Source organism: Wolffia australiana, chromosome 1 (assembly GCF_029677425.1).
Source record: "Wolffia australiana isolate 7733 chromosome 1, ASM2967742v1".
Taxonomy (NCBI): Eukaryota; Viridiplantae; Streptophyta; class Magnoliopsida; order Alismatales; family Araceae; genus Wolffia; species Wolffia australiana.
The window spans coordinates 5,677,310-5,695,085 of NC_135835.1; the positions used below are offsets into that span (position 1 = coordinate 5,677,310).

The following is a 17,776-nucleotide window of genomic DNA, read 5'->3' on the forward strand; positions in this document are numbered from 1 at the left end:
TCTATGTATTTTTTATTTATTCCATTAGAATACTAGTCAGAAATAAAATATTTCTTGTAATGAGGATCATTCACTGTGGAAAATGAATAAAAGTTTGACTACTCAGCTAGTTCTTTTGTACCTTGTTCTTCGAATATTTTTTCAAAGGATTTTTATCTATAATTTTGATTAAATACCTTAACATAAATGAGTCTTCCCCATTTTAGTCATCCAATCCTACCATTTCTAGAATAACTTTTTTGACAGGCTGAGTTTTCCACTAATATCTCGAAGAACTATATAGATTCAAGTAATATCTTAAGTGCTTCCTGGAAAAATCTTGGGTATCTATATGTTCAGATAATACCAAAAACTCCCTTAATAAATTAAAGAGATTCATTACTAATCTACCATAAAAATTAAATATTTTTTGAAGCATCAGAGGGTCAATTATAAAATTATTAATTCTACTGTAAACTTGAGTTTCAGATGGGGTCACAATAATCTCTTACCTTTAGTTATTGAGCTCCTTGATTTTCTGGGTAGTCTTAAGGTTGCTCCTTGGTTTTTCTCCCTTTCGTCTTCAAGGATAGGTTCCAATTGTAGGATGTTTTCTTGATAACCATATCAAGATGAACTATATATTGACATTCTTACAAAGATATATCCCAAGAAAACTATCAAAAATTTTCAAAATGCAGGAAAAAAATTTCTTTCATTTTGATATAAATATTGGAAATCAGAAGAAAATCTGTCATTTTTCAGAAAAAACAATTCCAGACACCAATAGGTGGATATGCTTGAATCATTGATGACCTTTAGGAAACCAGGACTCAGCCAACAATCTAAGAGTTTTTGCTATGTCCCTTTGAAGATTTTGTTTTCTCAAAAATCTAGATATTTGAGATGGTATGGGACTCAAGTTTCTCATTTAGGATGTCATATTTACGAGAAAAACTGCTAGAGTTAACCACATTTAAGCCTCCCATTATGGTAAACGTTGGGAGACAAAACAAAAGATGCTCAGACTCCTCTCCTTAATTTTTAAATGTTTAATTTACCTTTAATGGAAATTAGACACTTCTGTTATGTGTGATTTGTGGATGGGAATAGAAAGTTATGTGGTTTTCAATGAGGAATCACACAAAAAATTGTGTTTCGCTTTGGTTTGTTTGTGAATTCCATCTGCACAAATGGAATGTATTTAAAAGAGGGAGTAATCTATTATGACCCCAGATTTGAGTTCATCAACTTATGCTGTCATTAGAGATTTTCCGTCATTTTATCTGAAATTTTGTTACATTAACCTTAACTAAGATTTCATTTATCCTGAAAGGCTGTGGAAATCAAAGATATGAATTTTACATCTATAATTAGGGAAGGTCGTGCAGTCCGGTCCAATTTTTTGCCCGGTGTATGATTTTTTGAATCGCACAAAAGCGCAGACCAATGTGCGATCCCCTTTTGTGCGACAAAATCAGACCGCACATCGCACAAAATCGAACAATTGAATCTAAAGGGACAGCGCGGATTTAATTATTTATTTAAATATTTTGTTAAAATTCATATTTTCTTCAAATAAATTCAGAAAAATATATTTAAATTTTATAAAATCCAAAAGATTCAATAATTTAGCCTCACATTATTTAAAAATAATTTGTGTTTTCAAAACTGCCTGTTGATTTAAAAAGAGTCATTCCAACCATTAATAAATTATATAAAAATCATAAAAGAACATAAAGTTATATTGAAATCTGATTTTACCTAGAATGATGATTAACATGTAACTAAAATCCATAAAACGGTTAAAAATGAGCTGACTGCTTGAATTAAACATTGAATTTAGGGAGTCGTCAGCTTTACACTCACTGAATTGATACGACCCTTCAAATGATGATTTCGAGATTAAATTGCTCATTAGTAATTGAATACTAAAGTAAATAATAATTAGAATGATTGTAATTCTTAGTCCATTATGTTAATATTTTAGTTTTATCTGAAAGTAGACAACAATTATCGTCCTTGTAAATCTAAGAAATTAAGTCACTAGGTGTAAAGTCGGCTTATTATTAGGAAAAGGATATGATTTTAAGATTACATTGCTATTATGAGGAAAAATAATGCTTTTAAATCTTAAGGCATTATGTTGAAAATTATGAATTGTTTACGAAAATGAAGTCAAAATGTCATTGCACGTCACCAAAAAGTGTACAACACATTGTTGCAATATATCATCATGCTAATCAACCTTTGGATCCTCCCCGCTATCTTCGTCATCTCTGTTGCTACCATCATTGGCATCCTCCTCCACTCGCCACCAACACTTCAGTGTCATGAGTAGCTCGATGTTTTTCACTGTCAGCCTTGTCTGTTTGTAGTTGATGATGGCACGACTGGCCGAGAAAAATCTCTCTGAGGGCGCACTTGTCCCCGAGACTGATAAGAACTCCTTTGCAATTACCACTAAACCAAGATACGAGTGCTCACCTATGATCTTCCGCCAGTGTAACGGTTCTGTCCCCTTGATGAGAGGTGAAGTAATGTAGGCGCCTAGCTCATGTAGTGTATCAGAAGTTGTGGTGTGATCATTATCTGGCAACAACTCATCAAGTGCCTCGCTGAAAAAAGTGGCCATTGTCCAAGCTGGACGAAAACACCCAGAGGGAGCTGAATCAGTCATAGTTTGATCATTTCTAACGTCGGATGCAGCTAATAAATTCCTTACATAACTGATGACTTCGTCTCCGTAGTCATGGTCAATTAACCGTCCCTTCATGGATGGATCAAAGAGCGCAGCAACGGTGAAGACTTGGTTACGACTAAGGATGGTTGAATATTTTTTCATCTTGGTATTTATTGCTTGACAAGCATTGTAGATGGAAGTTTCATGACATGATGATATAACAGTATTCACTTGAAACAAGGTTGTTTCTCGAATTCCTCTCATGACACTATCAAGATGTGTTGTCATTGCTCTAAGGATGACAATTACTTCATTTGCAATTGGTGACTTGGATTGACAAGTGAGGGACATGACCATCACAAGGGGCTGCAATATCCCTACAAAATCTTTGATCATCTGCCACTCTTCATCCACCAACAAAGGCTTCTTCAAGACATTTATCGCCATTACATCAAGAGTATCCCTCTTTTTCGACGCTTGCGACAAGCATCTCATACGTTGAATTCCACCTTGTAATGCAATCTGAGGAGATCTTCTTATGGTTTGATAATCCATACTACTTGCATAGTGATACATAGCGCTCGGCGCCTTGTGTTCACCCATATATTGTAGTCACAATTTCCATCAATCAGAGCACTACATCACCCAGAGTGGATGAACCGAAGTTATCATTAACTTTGTCCCTTCCATTGGTGTCAGGAATATAACTATCATCCAGAATGACTTACTCAGATCACCCGTAGCGAGCTGAGCCTAGCCTAGACTACAAGGTTGATTATGTGTGCCACACATAATATGTGCCTACTTGTAGTGAAATGATGGTTCGCTTGCCTCAATTCATCTTCCAGAATAGCCATCATCTTCTGGTTATTTGATGCATTGTATGTGGTCACTGCGCACACTTGCGTAAAAAAAATCAGGAATCTGAGAATGTCATTGAATAAACTATTATTGATTACATTCATATGCATACCTTTGACTTTAAGTCAAACTCCGCCAATATTTGGAGGACCGTTGCGCTCACACAGTTTCCACTCCTTGTCGACCCAATGCACAGTCACCCCTAAGAATGCAATGATGTTTTCAGAAGTCCACGCATCTAGTGTTAGTGATACACGAGCAACGCCAGCCAATTAATGTTGTTTGGTTTTTTTCATATCTTTGTAAAGAGCTTGTGCTTTGGCTTTGATAGCCCATACATATGGGAGAGATATCTCTTCTTGTGTGGTGTAACCGAGAAGTCTTATGAAGTACTTCTTCCTAACAATAGCGCAGGGTGAATCATATAGACATATGAAATGCTAGTTCTTCCTTCTTATTCTCTATCGTATGACCAATGTAATATTGATTCTTACAATCTCTTGTACCAAAATATTCAGCCACTAACCTCTCCCTTCTAACATTGTTCCCCCTACCCTTCAAGGATGCGAAAACCTTTCGATGAAATTTTTCCAAATGTCTCCACAGAGGAGTGCTGCTCAGATATTTTCTGCGGTCCACAACTACATTACATATGTTACATCTGAATTGTCATCCCTGAGACGTGAAGTTCCTCAATAGATTGCATTCAGTAACACGGGGCTTCTTATGTTCTCTATTTGCGCCACTTTCTGAAAACTCATCCACCCTAGACATAACTGTGTATTGCAGGGCGGGTGATGATTCAAAGTCTTCCATCCTAATATTTAAAAGGACGATGACATGGATAATAAACTGTCAAGAGAGTGTAATTGAGAGAAACAGGTTAAGAGAGAATAGGGTGTAATTGAGAGAACCAGATTGAGAGAGAGGGTGTAATTGAGAGAAAGAGAGTGAGAGAGAGTGGTGTGTAATTGAGAGAAACAGATTGAGAGAGAGGGTGTAATTGAGAGAAACAGAGTAATAGAGAATAAGGAGTAATTGAGAGAAAGAGATTGAGAGAGAGGTTGTAATTGTGAGAAATAGAGTGAGAGAGAGGGGGTTGTAATTGAGAAAAACAGAGTAAGAGAGAATAGGGTGTAATTGAGAGAAACAGAGTAAGAGAGAATAGGGTGTAATTGAGAGAAACAGATTGAGAGAGAATAGGGAGTAATTAAGAGAAAGATATTGAGAGAGAATAGGGTGTAATTGAGAGAAACAGATTGGGAGAGAATAGGGAGTAATTAAGAGAAAGATATTGAGAGAGAGGGCGTAATTGAGAGAAATAGAGACAGAGATAGTAGAGAGTAATTGAGAGAAACAGAATGAGAGAGTGGGTGTAATTGAGAGAAAGAGAGCGAGAGAGGGGGTGTAATTGAGAGAAATAGAGTAAGAGAGAATAGGGTGGAATTGAGAGAAACAGATTGAGCGAGAGCGTGTAATTGAGAGAAACCGAGTAAGAGAGAATAGGGAGTAATTGAGAGAAAGAGACATTGAAAAGATTGCTCAACACTATCCCCATCTCTGAATTTTAAAGTGCAGAATAAGTGTAAAAAACACATCTCACATTGCTCAACTGAATTAGAAGTGTAATGAAAGAAGAGAAAAATATTTCGCAAAACAAATGGATTGCTGAATATTTTGTGAAACGAAAGTCACAGAAAAACTGCAAAGTGCATGAATAAGAAAATGAAGGGAATCCCAACATACACATCATCACGTTTCAAAACCCAATGAAATGGCAAAAAACCTTACAAGCAATGGATTTTTTGAAATTCAATAGGATTCTACAGTAGTTGCATAAGTCAAGATCTGAAGACATTCATATATTGAATCTTTGTAAAAAAACTTATATTTCATCAGATTTTTGAATACGAAGAATTAACTATCCCAGTTCCATGACGAAAACATATGATCTATCTTCACTAAAACCAAACGTATTGAAATGCTTTGACATTTCCACAGACATTATTCTGACAACATTGCCCATTTTTGTAGCAACTGTGTTTTTTTACAAAGATGTACTGTTGGAACTTTTGTTTTGCTGGGGAAAAAACAAAAAATTTCAAAAATTTCAAGCAAATAAACAAAATTCAAGAACAAGTGAACATGGTGAGCAAACGAACAAAATTCAAGAATATACGCGTTGATCCCGATGTTTTCAACCCGACTTCAGCCCGACTGCCGGAGTGCCTGACGGCCGCCGCAGCTCACAGACCCTTTATCTCTTGTTCAAAACCTTAGAAAAAAACCGGACCACAATCGCACAATCGCACCGCACAGGACCTTGGCTGATGTGCGGTGCGATTTAATAAAACACTGTCAGATGTGCAGTCCAAAAATTTGAACCGGACCGCACATCGGCCTACAATTGCACCGGTCGCACCAAAGGACCATCCCTATCTATAATTTCACTATTGAAGTCTTATTGAGCATATTTTTCATCATGAATGGTTAAAGATCACTTTGAAAGTGGTCATGATGCAGATATTGGAGAAACATTTAGAACAATAATCATGCTAAAAAATGAATATAGAAGGAAATTATAAAATGAATTTTCTGCTCCTATTGAAAAAGGATATAAATGAATTTTTTGGGTTTAATTATATCCATGGATTATCATTTATGAATCTTTTATCTTTGAGACAAAGTTTACCCTGGTTCAAGAACCAGCCTACTGGGTTCTGTAATCTGGAAAAAAAGGCTGGTTAAGACCATAGACAATACTTAACTAGAAACCAATGGATTGTCTTTGATACAGATTAAGTCTGTACTCTACAAACTCTCACTTGACATCACGGTCTAAGGATCTCTAGAATGGAGAGGTCACCAAATCTTCCATTTGAGTCTTCTCCAAAAACACATTTTACAACTTCTTTCTTCCTCACAATGTTAGCAGGTCTCTGAATATCCTAAGCCTCCAAAATTTGTCATAGATCTTCCCAACCTCCTAAGATCTTCCCAACCTCGATACATCAACATGAAATGTTTTAAAGGATGAAAATATAGGGAAATGTCATGATCAGACTAATAATGGAGGAATCTTTCAAAAACAATTTAGAACTTGAATGTGATGGATTTGTGAGAGAGCACACATCAGTTATTAATGTTGATGAGAAGAAATCTTGAATCACCTAAAAATTCTAACTAGTGATGATTATGTATCATCTTGTTAATCTCTAGTTAATATTCTTTAAGTAGTGCTTAACGAGATGGGGGAATACATAAAAAATAGGAAAGTGAGTCAAGGAAAATATGAGATGAGAACCTGGTAATTGTTAATAAGATTTGGATACTTCGTATAAAGTATAGTAGATATGATATAGTGATATGAACAAGATTATAAGATCAAGCTACAAAGTGAATGTACTGGAAAATATAAGTAGCATCCAAGTCACTCACACATTTCACAACTTGTTCTATATTCATGGATACGATGCATATTCATTATAATACATATTTGATGTTGATAATTGAAGTCCATGTATACATGAAATGGCTAAGTGAATTGTTATGATCATTAGTCTTCGAGGATACTTGAGAAGAACATTTAAATATCCAAATATAACATAATTAACGTGTCCCACTCAAATGATGAGTATGACTGATCCCATAGCCATAACATGTAGACATTAAGGAAAGGTGGTGAGTGCTCTTTATGAAAAAAATTCATTGATATAATCCATATGAATCCCTATGTGGTATTATACCAATCATCAATCAAGTTGATCCATGTCATGACTGTGTAAGTTATTCTTGGGCCTGATACGCCAAAGACAGTTTATGGATGGGCTATAGTGTTTTTACTATGACCTACTAGTTTCTAGTCAAGGAATTGTGAATCACCCTAGATCGGATGCAACAAGCCCATGAAAGTTGTTGTGTGCTCAAGATGGGATCATCTACCCTCTATGTCAGAAGATATTGACTCAAGGAAAATATAGTCCATCCCAATAAAGCTTATTAGGCAAAGGTAGTGGAAATATTGGAGGTGCTCTCTGTTGATTTTTTCATTCATCATCAATAAGCAGAATGGCAAGTGTGGGTCTGATGGTTACCCATACCCTTAGTCATTTTGGATCATCACAAGAATGATAGATTATAGTACACGGTGACTAATGATGATAAATGTTCCAGGGGAAACTTGATTTAATCCTTTGTATATTTTAGTATACAATGTGTAGCTTGGCATCCCACCACTGGAGCCAACCAATTCAATTGGGATAAATCAATCATTGATGCATTAACTATATGTTATATAGTTAATTGATAATTTTATCCCTATAAAGGTTATTAGGTCATTAAAGTTATTAGTTACATTGATATCTGGGCCTTGAGTGTCACACGCAAAATGTTTTAGATGTTAGTGTATATACTTTAGTTTCAAGGACTTTTATTAGATGTTCCCATGACAGTGTAAATAAAGGTTGGGATCCACATTTGATACTCATACGTGTTAGTTTGAGTGCCCGTCCTCTTTCTTCTCTTCCTCTTCTCTTAGCGTTCTTCTAGTGGAATCTGTAAGGAGAGGAAACAGCCTTTTGGCATCCTAATCATGCAAAGAAGATTAGATACAATACTCCAAAGATCATGTAGATATCTTTAGACGTCAAAAATTCTAACATCTTGAAGATGCCTAATTGAAGACCTAAAAATTTGCACTTGCAATCTGCACAAAGGTTTTTAAGATTTTTCTTTGAATTTTATTATTTTAATGAAAAATTCAGTTTGGATTGTGTCAATTGAGGCCTCAGGATCCGAACAGAAGGAAGGGGATGATGTAAGATGATAAATTGACCAATAGAGATGTGATGATGTGATGAGGTATGATCATGAAGTGAACATGAGATGGTAACGATACTAAGATGTGAAAGGTGTAAGATGTGATGGAATGATGAAAGGGAATGATGTGATCACAGTCCTAACAATGATAATGAAAAGAACCAATGTAATGCAAGGACACTTACCATAAGTCGTTATGTTCTGTCAGGACCGCAGCATTTTGCAAGTGTAAGTAAGCTCATACTCCTCTCTTTAACTAATCTCAAACACCAAAGACATAACAAACAAGCTTGATAGATCTCCTAAACCCACTCTCTTTCAATAAGCCCACAAATGTAAAAAGCAAAATCAAGGATGATTTTTGCAAAGATCCACACCTCAATTTATAAACAAGAAGGTATGTATGTAAAGAGGGAGAAAGAAGAAACTACCCTCGTAGTTTCAATGTAAGTGGCCTTCTGAAATTAAAGATATAAATTTATGAATTGGGAGAAATTATATTCCTCCATTTGATTAAATCTTCTATGTCCTCGTCAGCAGTAGTGTCACTTTTACTCTTTACGTTGGTGCTTGAAGGATCCCAACATATTCCCTTTTAATGATTTTTGCATTCGTCTTATCTTCCATGATCGGAAGCTCCAAAAGTGACATGTGTCCTACATGGAAAAATAATAGAAATTTTTCATTTTAATTGATCATGTATAACATAAATGGCTTATTAAATGGTGACGTGTCGCTGGGTGCCATATCAACACATTTTTCATGGCATAAATGGCACGCTGACACATGTTATTCTTGTCATATAAAAATAGTATTTTTAACAAACATGCATTATGTGTCACGCATGCCGCATAGTTTTTATTCAAATGGTGTATCATCCCAAGGCGGGAAACAAGACTTTGAATAGTTTCCATAAAACACTTTATAAGTCATGAAATAGAATATTCTGAAAATTTATAATTATTTTGAATATAAAAAGTCCAAAATTCATAAACAATATATCCTGCCTCAAAATTTTAATATTTTTAACAAAACAAAGTCTGAAAAAGCATTTAAATGCTAATGAACCTTAAAAGGTTAAAATATCACTCAAAAAATATATTTAATCACTTCCAGATTGATAAAAATGCATATGTTACCATTTTAATGCAAATAAAATTTAAATTTGATGATATTAACCTAATAATTACTTTGTTATCAGAAGGAAAAATAACAAAGCATGATCTTGATAATTGCATATCTTGTTTTCCATTTTCTATTGCAATGCAAAATTGTAATATGAAATCTTATTCCCATGATGCGCAAAATTGGATATTTCAATCAGTTTGCCATTCTGATTCGTTTGAATGAATTATTATTAAATATCCATTGTTATTGTAGTTTTTTAAAAAATATGTGCATGGCTATTAAAAAACAATTCAGTGGTATGAATTTTTTTTCTTTTTTAAATAAATTCTTGAAAAATGTTGGGATACAAAAGCTTCTCTTGGCAAGGGTGAAATATGGGGAATTATTTTCTTCCAAATGACCGATTCATTTAAGACAAAGTGTGAATATTATGCCAAAAACCTTAAATGATAAATTTAAGTCTGTAAATTTAGAACCTGTCTTTTACCATAATACTTAAAAAATAATTCTAGGACACAAAGCTATGCATTATCGGAAGATGTTTTTGTTAAAATAGAATGTTGATATTTTCCAGTTGATTTCATTCTAGATGACACAAAGGTAATCAAATATCATAAAACTCACTTATCATTTTAGGTAGACCTTTTTTGAAGATTAATGGCAAACACAGATTAGAAAAACAGAATAGTAAAACCAAAATTTGGAGAGTAAAATAAATTAAATTAATAATTTTATACTTATGAATAATACTATAAAGTGTTCTCAAGATGTATGTTTAGCAGATTTCAAATGAAGGGTTGATCATGGTTCTTTATGGTAAATTTCACATTATTTTTAGGGTCTTGATTTACTGAAAATTATTTTGATTCTCTTAATACAAACATTTATTCGACACAATTACCTTCTACATTGAAATATGCATTTTAATGATTAAATCGTGATTCTCATGTTAAAATGTCTTCATCTTTATCAATTGGTTACATCAATAAATATTGATAATTATGTATAATTATTCCTTATTTAAATATTATAAATTATCTATTATTATAACTAGAAAATTTAAAATTTTTTATTGAATACTAATTTATCATTTTTGAGACTAACCCCGCGCAATTCTATGGAATGAGATGATTATTCTTATTTTTTTCTTGGATTTTTATTGTAATAGTAGATTTTCATAGATAAAATATTAGTTTATGGATCAAAATGGGAGAGAAGGAGATGCCTAACCCATGGTCTGGATCAGAATAAGAAGCCCAATATTCAAGGAGGGGGAAAGGCTCAAATTATTGTCTTTAGAGACCCTGTCAAAAGGAGGCATAATTTGTGGAACTACCTCATAAATTATAATTTTGAAGGTGTTTCCCTATTAGATGATAAAACAAAAAAATGTTTCTGGGCTGGAGTTAAAAATATAACAGCCTCCTGAATCTGTGGAATGAGATCCAAGGATTGGATCATTTTCCTTCATCTGTTTAACTCTCCCAGTTTTGTATCTCATCCCTAAGTTATGTCCTAGTATCTTATTTGGGGCCTTAGTCTCTTTATTTTGACAACAAGATGAAAAAATACCATCAGGGGCCCTAACAGGCATGACAAAAAGTTTTATGCAGTGTTTTCAATTATTAACCTCTTTCTCTTATCTTTTTTTTCCAGACCAAAAATATAGAGATCAAGATATTTACAACACATCATACCAGGCTAAACAATCATATAGAGAAAGTTACAGCATTTTTTGTACACCCCTAAGTGCAGCCCAACTTCAACACTCACCGGAGGCCATTCCCCCAATGGCTTCCCCTTTGTGCAAGGGTGCCCACTACTGGCACTCTCAACATGCAGGTGAAGGAAATTGTATTTTTATAGTTCAATTATTCCCCTAAGAATTACTAAAATACTCCTAAAATCTGACAAATTTCATAGAATGTATTAAAAATAAAAAAGTATTTATCTTACGTTATAAGTTAATTTACTCAAACAAAAATAAGTATTAATGTTTTGATTGAAATTATTTCATTTCATTAAATCTAAAAAAATATTAAAACACTACTAAAAATCTAAAAAAAATAAGTGAAATTCACTCTTTCAATGCCTACTATCTATGGATTCAACCCTAATGCATTTTTCACTTGATAAATTAATATAATTTTTTGGATAAATAATAATTTTAAAAAAAACATTGTAACTATCATGTATGGTTTATCATATATAGGAAACATAAAAATTAATTACGTGATGTACTTCAAACTTATTAATTTTAGGGAATTTAGCACCCTGCAGGCTAGAACTTTCAAAGTTTGGCAGATACATGCCAAACTTTGAATTTGACATCCTACAGTCCAGATATTTTTAAACTGCCAGATCTAGGACGCGCCCGCTTACGTGGACACCGCCTGCGTGCCAGGTGGAATCCGGAGAGTCCACGTAAGATGGGATTCCACCTAGAAGCCAGGCGGTGTCCACATCAGATACCCGATTTCTTACGGGGATCGAAGGGAGAAGGGAGAAGGGAAAGGGGAAGGGGAAAGGGGAAGGGGAAAGGGGAAGGGGAAAGGCCTCTGGCGGGGAAGATTTCTGAGGCTGCCGGAGGCCTTCCCGGAGACGTCCCAAACCAGGCCTCCGGAAAGGCCTCTGCGACCTGGGAGGGCCTCTGGCACCAGGCCTCCGGGGGGTCGTCTTGGGTTTAAAAGGCCGCTTGGGTTTAAAAGTTTGCAAGAAGAGGAGAACGACGAAGGCCGGTACGCACTTCTCGACCCCGCTTCATTTTACCCCACTCCTCTTAGCGCCTTTATGGCGGGTACGCACTTCTTCTCTCACCCGAGATCGTAGAGCGGACAAGTGCTCGCCAACGCCATTGCTTGATGAACTGTCTTCGCTCATCAGAGTCTCGATCGTCGGTTGCCTTGTTTATCTCGGATTTTCTGAAGGTAACGAGAACGATGCATTCTGGGCTGATTGAATTTCTTTGGTTCTCTCGCCTTTCGATTACGCACCTTAGCTTTATCACCAATTGTTCAGACAGTTTGGCGTCTTATTGGATAGAAGTATCTGAGCATTATTGGATGGGATTATTCTTGTCGATATATATGAATGGAAGGGTGGATAAATTAATAGAGTTGGAGAGCTAGAGAAAGGCGTATTCCTTCGCAGAATCCAATCGTTCAGCGCCTCCATTACCTGCCTCGTGTGAAAGCCTGATGTGACCGCATTCATCCACTGGTTTCTCCAGACTCCAGAGATTTGGGGATTCCTAATTTGTTAATTATTTGTGATTATCCTGGCGACATTTGAAGTATGCTTCCTTCAGTTGATTTTCATTTCAATTTATCCTCCATTCTTCTCTAATGAAACCCACCATTCTCCTTCCCCGTCACTTCAACAGTCTCACTTCTTCACGAGCGTCACAGAATAAAAAGGGCGCTGGGAATCTTGCATAGAAACTTTTAAACCCAAGCGGCCTTCGTCGTTCTCCTCCGGCACCAGGCCTCCGCGACCTGGGAGGGAATTTTTAATGTTTCAATATTGGTGCTTGCTATGCGCTGGGAATCTTGCATAGAAACCAATTTATCCTCCATCCTTCATTCCCTACTAAAACAGTATACAAGGCCAGTAATTTTTTTTTTATTGGCAAAAATAAAAATACACTACAGACCAATCCAGGTTTTATATTCATTAAGATTTAGTGTTTGCATTTAATGGGCTGTTGATAATCATTTGCTATTACGTATTTAGACTTACTGCAACTTTACATTTTGCTATTACATTTGGGCAGTTAATTCCACATTTTTCCAGTTCATAGTCGTTTGCTATGTCCCTTTTTAGAATTCTTCAGTGAAGTGGTTTCATATTTTCTTCCGATTTCCTCTTCAGAAAGAGCGATAATTGGTTCTCTAGATATGACAAGAAAAGAAGTTACTTTCTCGATGGAGTGAATTGCTTTTCATCTTTGAACTAAGCATGTTTGCGCAACAAATTCGATGGCTTTTCTGAAACCCTACCCTAAGGCCAATTTCATATTCACAGTTATTACGAATTTCAGTTGAGAAAAATAAACTCTTTTTCATGAGCTAATAAAATTTACGCACTCTTCCCTTTTAATTCAGACGTTTCCTGACTGTTCTTAGCACTCATTTACTTAGTTCTTGTAGAGGCCTGCAAGTGAAGTGATTCGAATGATTAACAAATTGAAAGCTGATTTTGGCGGGCAAGTTGGCTCTCTTGAACGCGTACAGTCTTCTCTTGACCATGTCCCTCACAGGTTGGCTAATGCTTGTCTTTCTGTCTCAGTGCCGAAAATTTTTCCTTCCAAACATGTTCTCCAAGTATAACTTCGACTTGGTTCATTTCTCACCCTGTTTGAATAAACTTGAATTCATAATTCATACAGATGAAACGACAAATTGGAGGAAGAGAATGTCACATGAGAATTTCCGATGCATAACTTTCGAATAAAAATTAAATATATCCTATATCAATCGTTCTAGAATGTCAATTTCTTCACAAATTATGAATTCAAGTTCAGTTTCACAGAAAACTCTATGCAAGATTCCCAGCGCATAGCAAGCACCAATATTGAAACATTAAAAATTCCTCCGCTTGGCAGGTATTAGGTTTAACCAATTTTATCATATACAAATTCCGTGGATAAGATACGAATATTTGATAATTTTTCTTCCTGAAACAGAGAGCACTAATTGCATAAGCTCAACTAATTGTAAATTACAACTCGTCCTACTTATGCCAATCAAGACATGAATAAAAAGTACAAACCTTAGCTCTTGCGCCTTAATCTTAGCTTCCTCTGGTGTCAAGGATGTTTTTTCAGCCTCAGCATTAGTTTTTTCAGGTACCTAAATTACAAAAATCCCCGATTATGGAATAATTAATAGTAAGGTTGCCACACTAAATACATTAAAAAAACCAATGGCGACAAATCCTCCAATGTCAAACGCAAATGAGCCCATCATCTGGGATTTAGACACATATATTTTTTTTTATTCCAAATCAAAATAGTCAGCTGACTGTCTTAAAAAGAAAAAAAAAGCAAATAGCAATACTGTCAAGCAGAGCTCAATTGCTCCATGGCGTGGATTTACCATGATTAGTGTTTCCCTTGCGGTGGAGTTTGCATAGTCTTCCTTTGATCACTTGCCCCATCGTCTAATCCACAAAGAGATGATTAGGTCAATAACTAAATGGTGATTTACCCAATCGTAAATAAAATCAATGGCTGCGTATGGAGTGAAAAGTCAACCTTTGTAAGGAGTGAAAAATTGTCCACCATATGCACCCATATAAGTTGTTCTCATTGGTTCATCAGGCATCTAAAAAAGTTTAGTGACTCAAGATTTTTCCTCAATGCGAACAGAAATGTAACAATGGACACATAGAATAAACTTACGCGCGCATAGGCTACTCCACTAGCTCCCCTTATTACCCCATGCCCTTCTCGAACTTTTGCTTCTGTACCTGAACATCGTTATTGTGTTCTGTTTCCTTCCTTCGCACCAGAAGAATAGAATAACAGATTACTATACGAGATCTAAACAACAAATTACATTGTATATAAATAAAAGGAAGAATCATTAAAACCTGCAACTTGCCAATGCTCTTTCGCCCTTTTCCATAGATGCCGCGTGAAGAGGACTCTCCCTTTTCGGTGGTATTATGTATAGGAAATGGTTCTGATGGTTGCTCTAAATTTTTTGAAACTTGGCTGACCATGTCAATCGTGGGCTCATATGCATCATATGTTTGAAATAGTGGAAGTTCCGTAGCTCCCTGGTGCTCACCTCCCTCGGACCCCTGAGTGACATATAAGTATGTATTCATTGTTGCAAAAATATTTAGAGCATGTTAGGGATGTTATACAAGAATTTCAATCCATACCTGGCCTGCAGCTTGCATCCTTCGTCGGATACATGTCTTCCGGTTATGCCCCACTTGCTGGCAAAGAGAGCATTTCATTGGGACGCCTTTCTTGCCAAAATTTCGACCCTTTAGTTCTTTCTCACTGATGTCAACTCTTCTCCTCTGCTTGGGCCTTCCAGGGGTTCTCTTCACGAGAGGAGGGAAAACATAATTCCCTTCAACTTCAACCCACATGTTCTTTCCATTCATAGGAGCAATACCATGACTATACGCTAGCTCATACGCATCTCTCTTCAACCAGTCAACGACATAATCTGCAGGGTCTTCCTTGTTCCAGTGAATGCAAGCAATGGCATGGCAGCATGGAACACCTCGTATACGCCAATATCTACAACTACATGTCCCGGCACGTAAATCAACCACAAATCTGTTCCTCATGTTTGAAACTTCGAATTGACGGCACCCTGCAGGTTTAAGAAAGCATGTCCTAGACTCTAACTTGTTTCGTTCCACCATCTCCTTTATGCGAGGGCACAATTGATCAGTTCTGTTAGAGAATAACTCCCTCATCCTAACTATCCTCTCCATGATTGTACTTCGGATACCTTCCAACATGTCTATGATGGGTAGAGACCTAAATTGTAAGATATAACTGTTGAAGCATTCACAGATGTTGTTGTCAATCGTCTCACACTTCGACCATTCACTGATGTAAGCTCTGCAAAACTTTTGTACGCCCACATTTACGAAATCCTGCGCGGCTTCTGGTTTCAAGGCGGTCATTTCTCTAATAATCCTCCGGAATTTTTCAATAGTTGTGCACTTCACAGCGGCCCAAAATAAGTTCTGCAATATGTTGGTGGAGTGTCCCTTTTTCTTCCAATTCGCAAATATATGTCTCGCACAGTTTCTATGCTTCGCCTATGGTAACAGATTTGTAAGTGTGTTTTCTAGACCCTTCTGTTGGTCACTTATGATCGTCCAACCAAGACCGTCGCCAATTCCTAAATCTCTCATGAGCAGTTGAATAAACCAAGTCTAGGAGGATTGATTTTCTCCTTCAACCATTGCCCAAGCAATAGGGAACATTTGATTATTCCCATCCTTCCCCACAGCACTCAGTAATTGACCTTTCATTTCAGTCTTTAAAAAACAACCGTCTAGAGCAACGAGTCTTCTACAACCGCCAACAAAACCTCTTGCCAGTGATTCGAAGCATATGTAAAGTCTCTTAAACCTACTCAGAGAATCAGGGCCGTCCCTATCAAGCACTAACTCGAATGTACTCCTCCTATTAACTTTTTTTAACTCAGCGACGTAAGAAGGAAGCAAGTGGTAATGGTCATCCAAAGTTCCTTGAAGCATCTTACGGGCCGCAGATCTCGCTCTATAACATGTAGACATGGTCACTGTGATGCCGAACTGTTCGTTTATTTCCCGCACCATATCTGCTACCTTCCAATCCATATTCAGTCGAAATTTCTCTAAGAGGTGGTCTGCAATCCACTGATAGCTAGCTTGTCTACATGTTGAAGCCCGACTGCACCTATGAACATCATTTAGATTCTTCACAATCAAAACCTCCTTGGTATAAGTCCAACTAGCATATATCCTCCATGGGCAACCTTCAGTGCAAACAACTTCAACTTTTTTCTTACTAGACTGTGGAAACTTCAAGTTCAACCCATTCCAGACTGCATAGTTTTTCACAGCGGCGATAAATTCAGATGGCGATTCAAATCCCATGCCTACTTGAAATTTTATCTTATCAATCGGGCATCTAGAATCAAAATGTGTGCCATCGCGCCTATTCATAATAGGTTCGCCCTCGTCATCCGTATCGTTAGGAGTTAATATATCATCATCTGAAATGTCATACTCACTATGACATTCATCACCCTATATTTGTCGTTGAAGTTGTTGTTCTCTGTTTAGCTGGGTGGCAACAAATTCATCATTCCACTCTTCACTCTGATATCCATCACTCCCCTCAGTTTCTTCACTTGGAAGGTATGCAGAATCTGTATCACTATCGTAAGAAGAACCGAACACTCTTCTCTCGTCATCACCCCTACTTGACAGAAAAATAGAAATATGTAACTGCTAATGTGTATAGGAGTGGAGAGGAGGGAAGAAGATGAGAAGAGGAGAGGAGAAAGTAAGAGGAAAAGAGAAGAAGAACAAAGTGAGAACAAAAAGAGAAGGAGAAATAGTGAGAAGAGAATAAAAGGAGAAATAGGAAGACCAGAAGAGAGTAGGAAAAAAGATTGAGGATTGGAGAGGAGGAAGAAGATGAGAAGATGAGATGAGAAAATAGGAAGAAAAGAGAAGGATAAAAAAATTAAGAAGAGAAGAGAAGAAGAACAGAGAAGAAGAAAGATGAAGACGAGAAGAGAATAGGAAAAAGATTGAGGAGTGGAGAGGAGGGAAGAAGAT

The 17,776-nt window shown here is 36.4% G+C and overlaps 1 protein-coding gene across 1 annotated transcript; it reads right to left on the minus strand.

Annotated features, from left to right (window-relative positions):
• Positions 1–13,596: 13,596 nt before the first annotated feature.
• LOC144713990 (uncharacterized) lies at positions 13,597–17,086 on the minus strand. Its single transcript, XM_078588725.1, has 4 exons — positions 16,406–17,086; positions 15,359–16,186; positions 14,240–14,319; positions 13,597–13,621 (listed from the first exon to the last, which is right to left on the minus strand). Exons 1-4 carry the CDS (start codon positions 17,084–17,086, stop codon positions 13,597–13,599), a joined length of 1,614 nt encoding a protein of 537 aa, XP_078444851.1.
• Between the last annotated feature and the right edge of the window lie 690 nt (positions 17,087–17,776).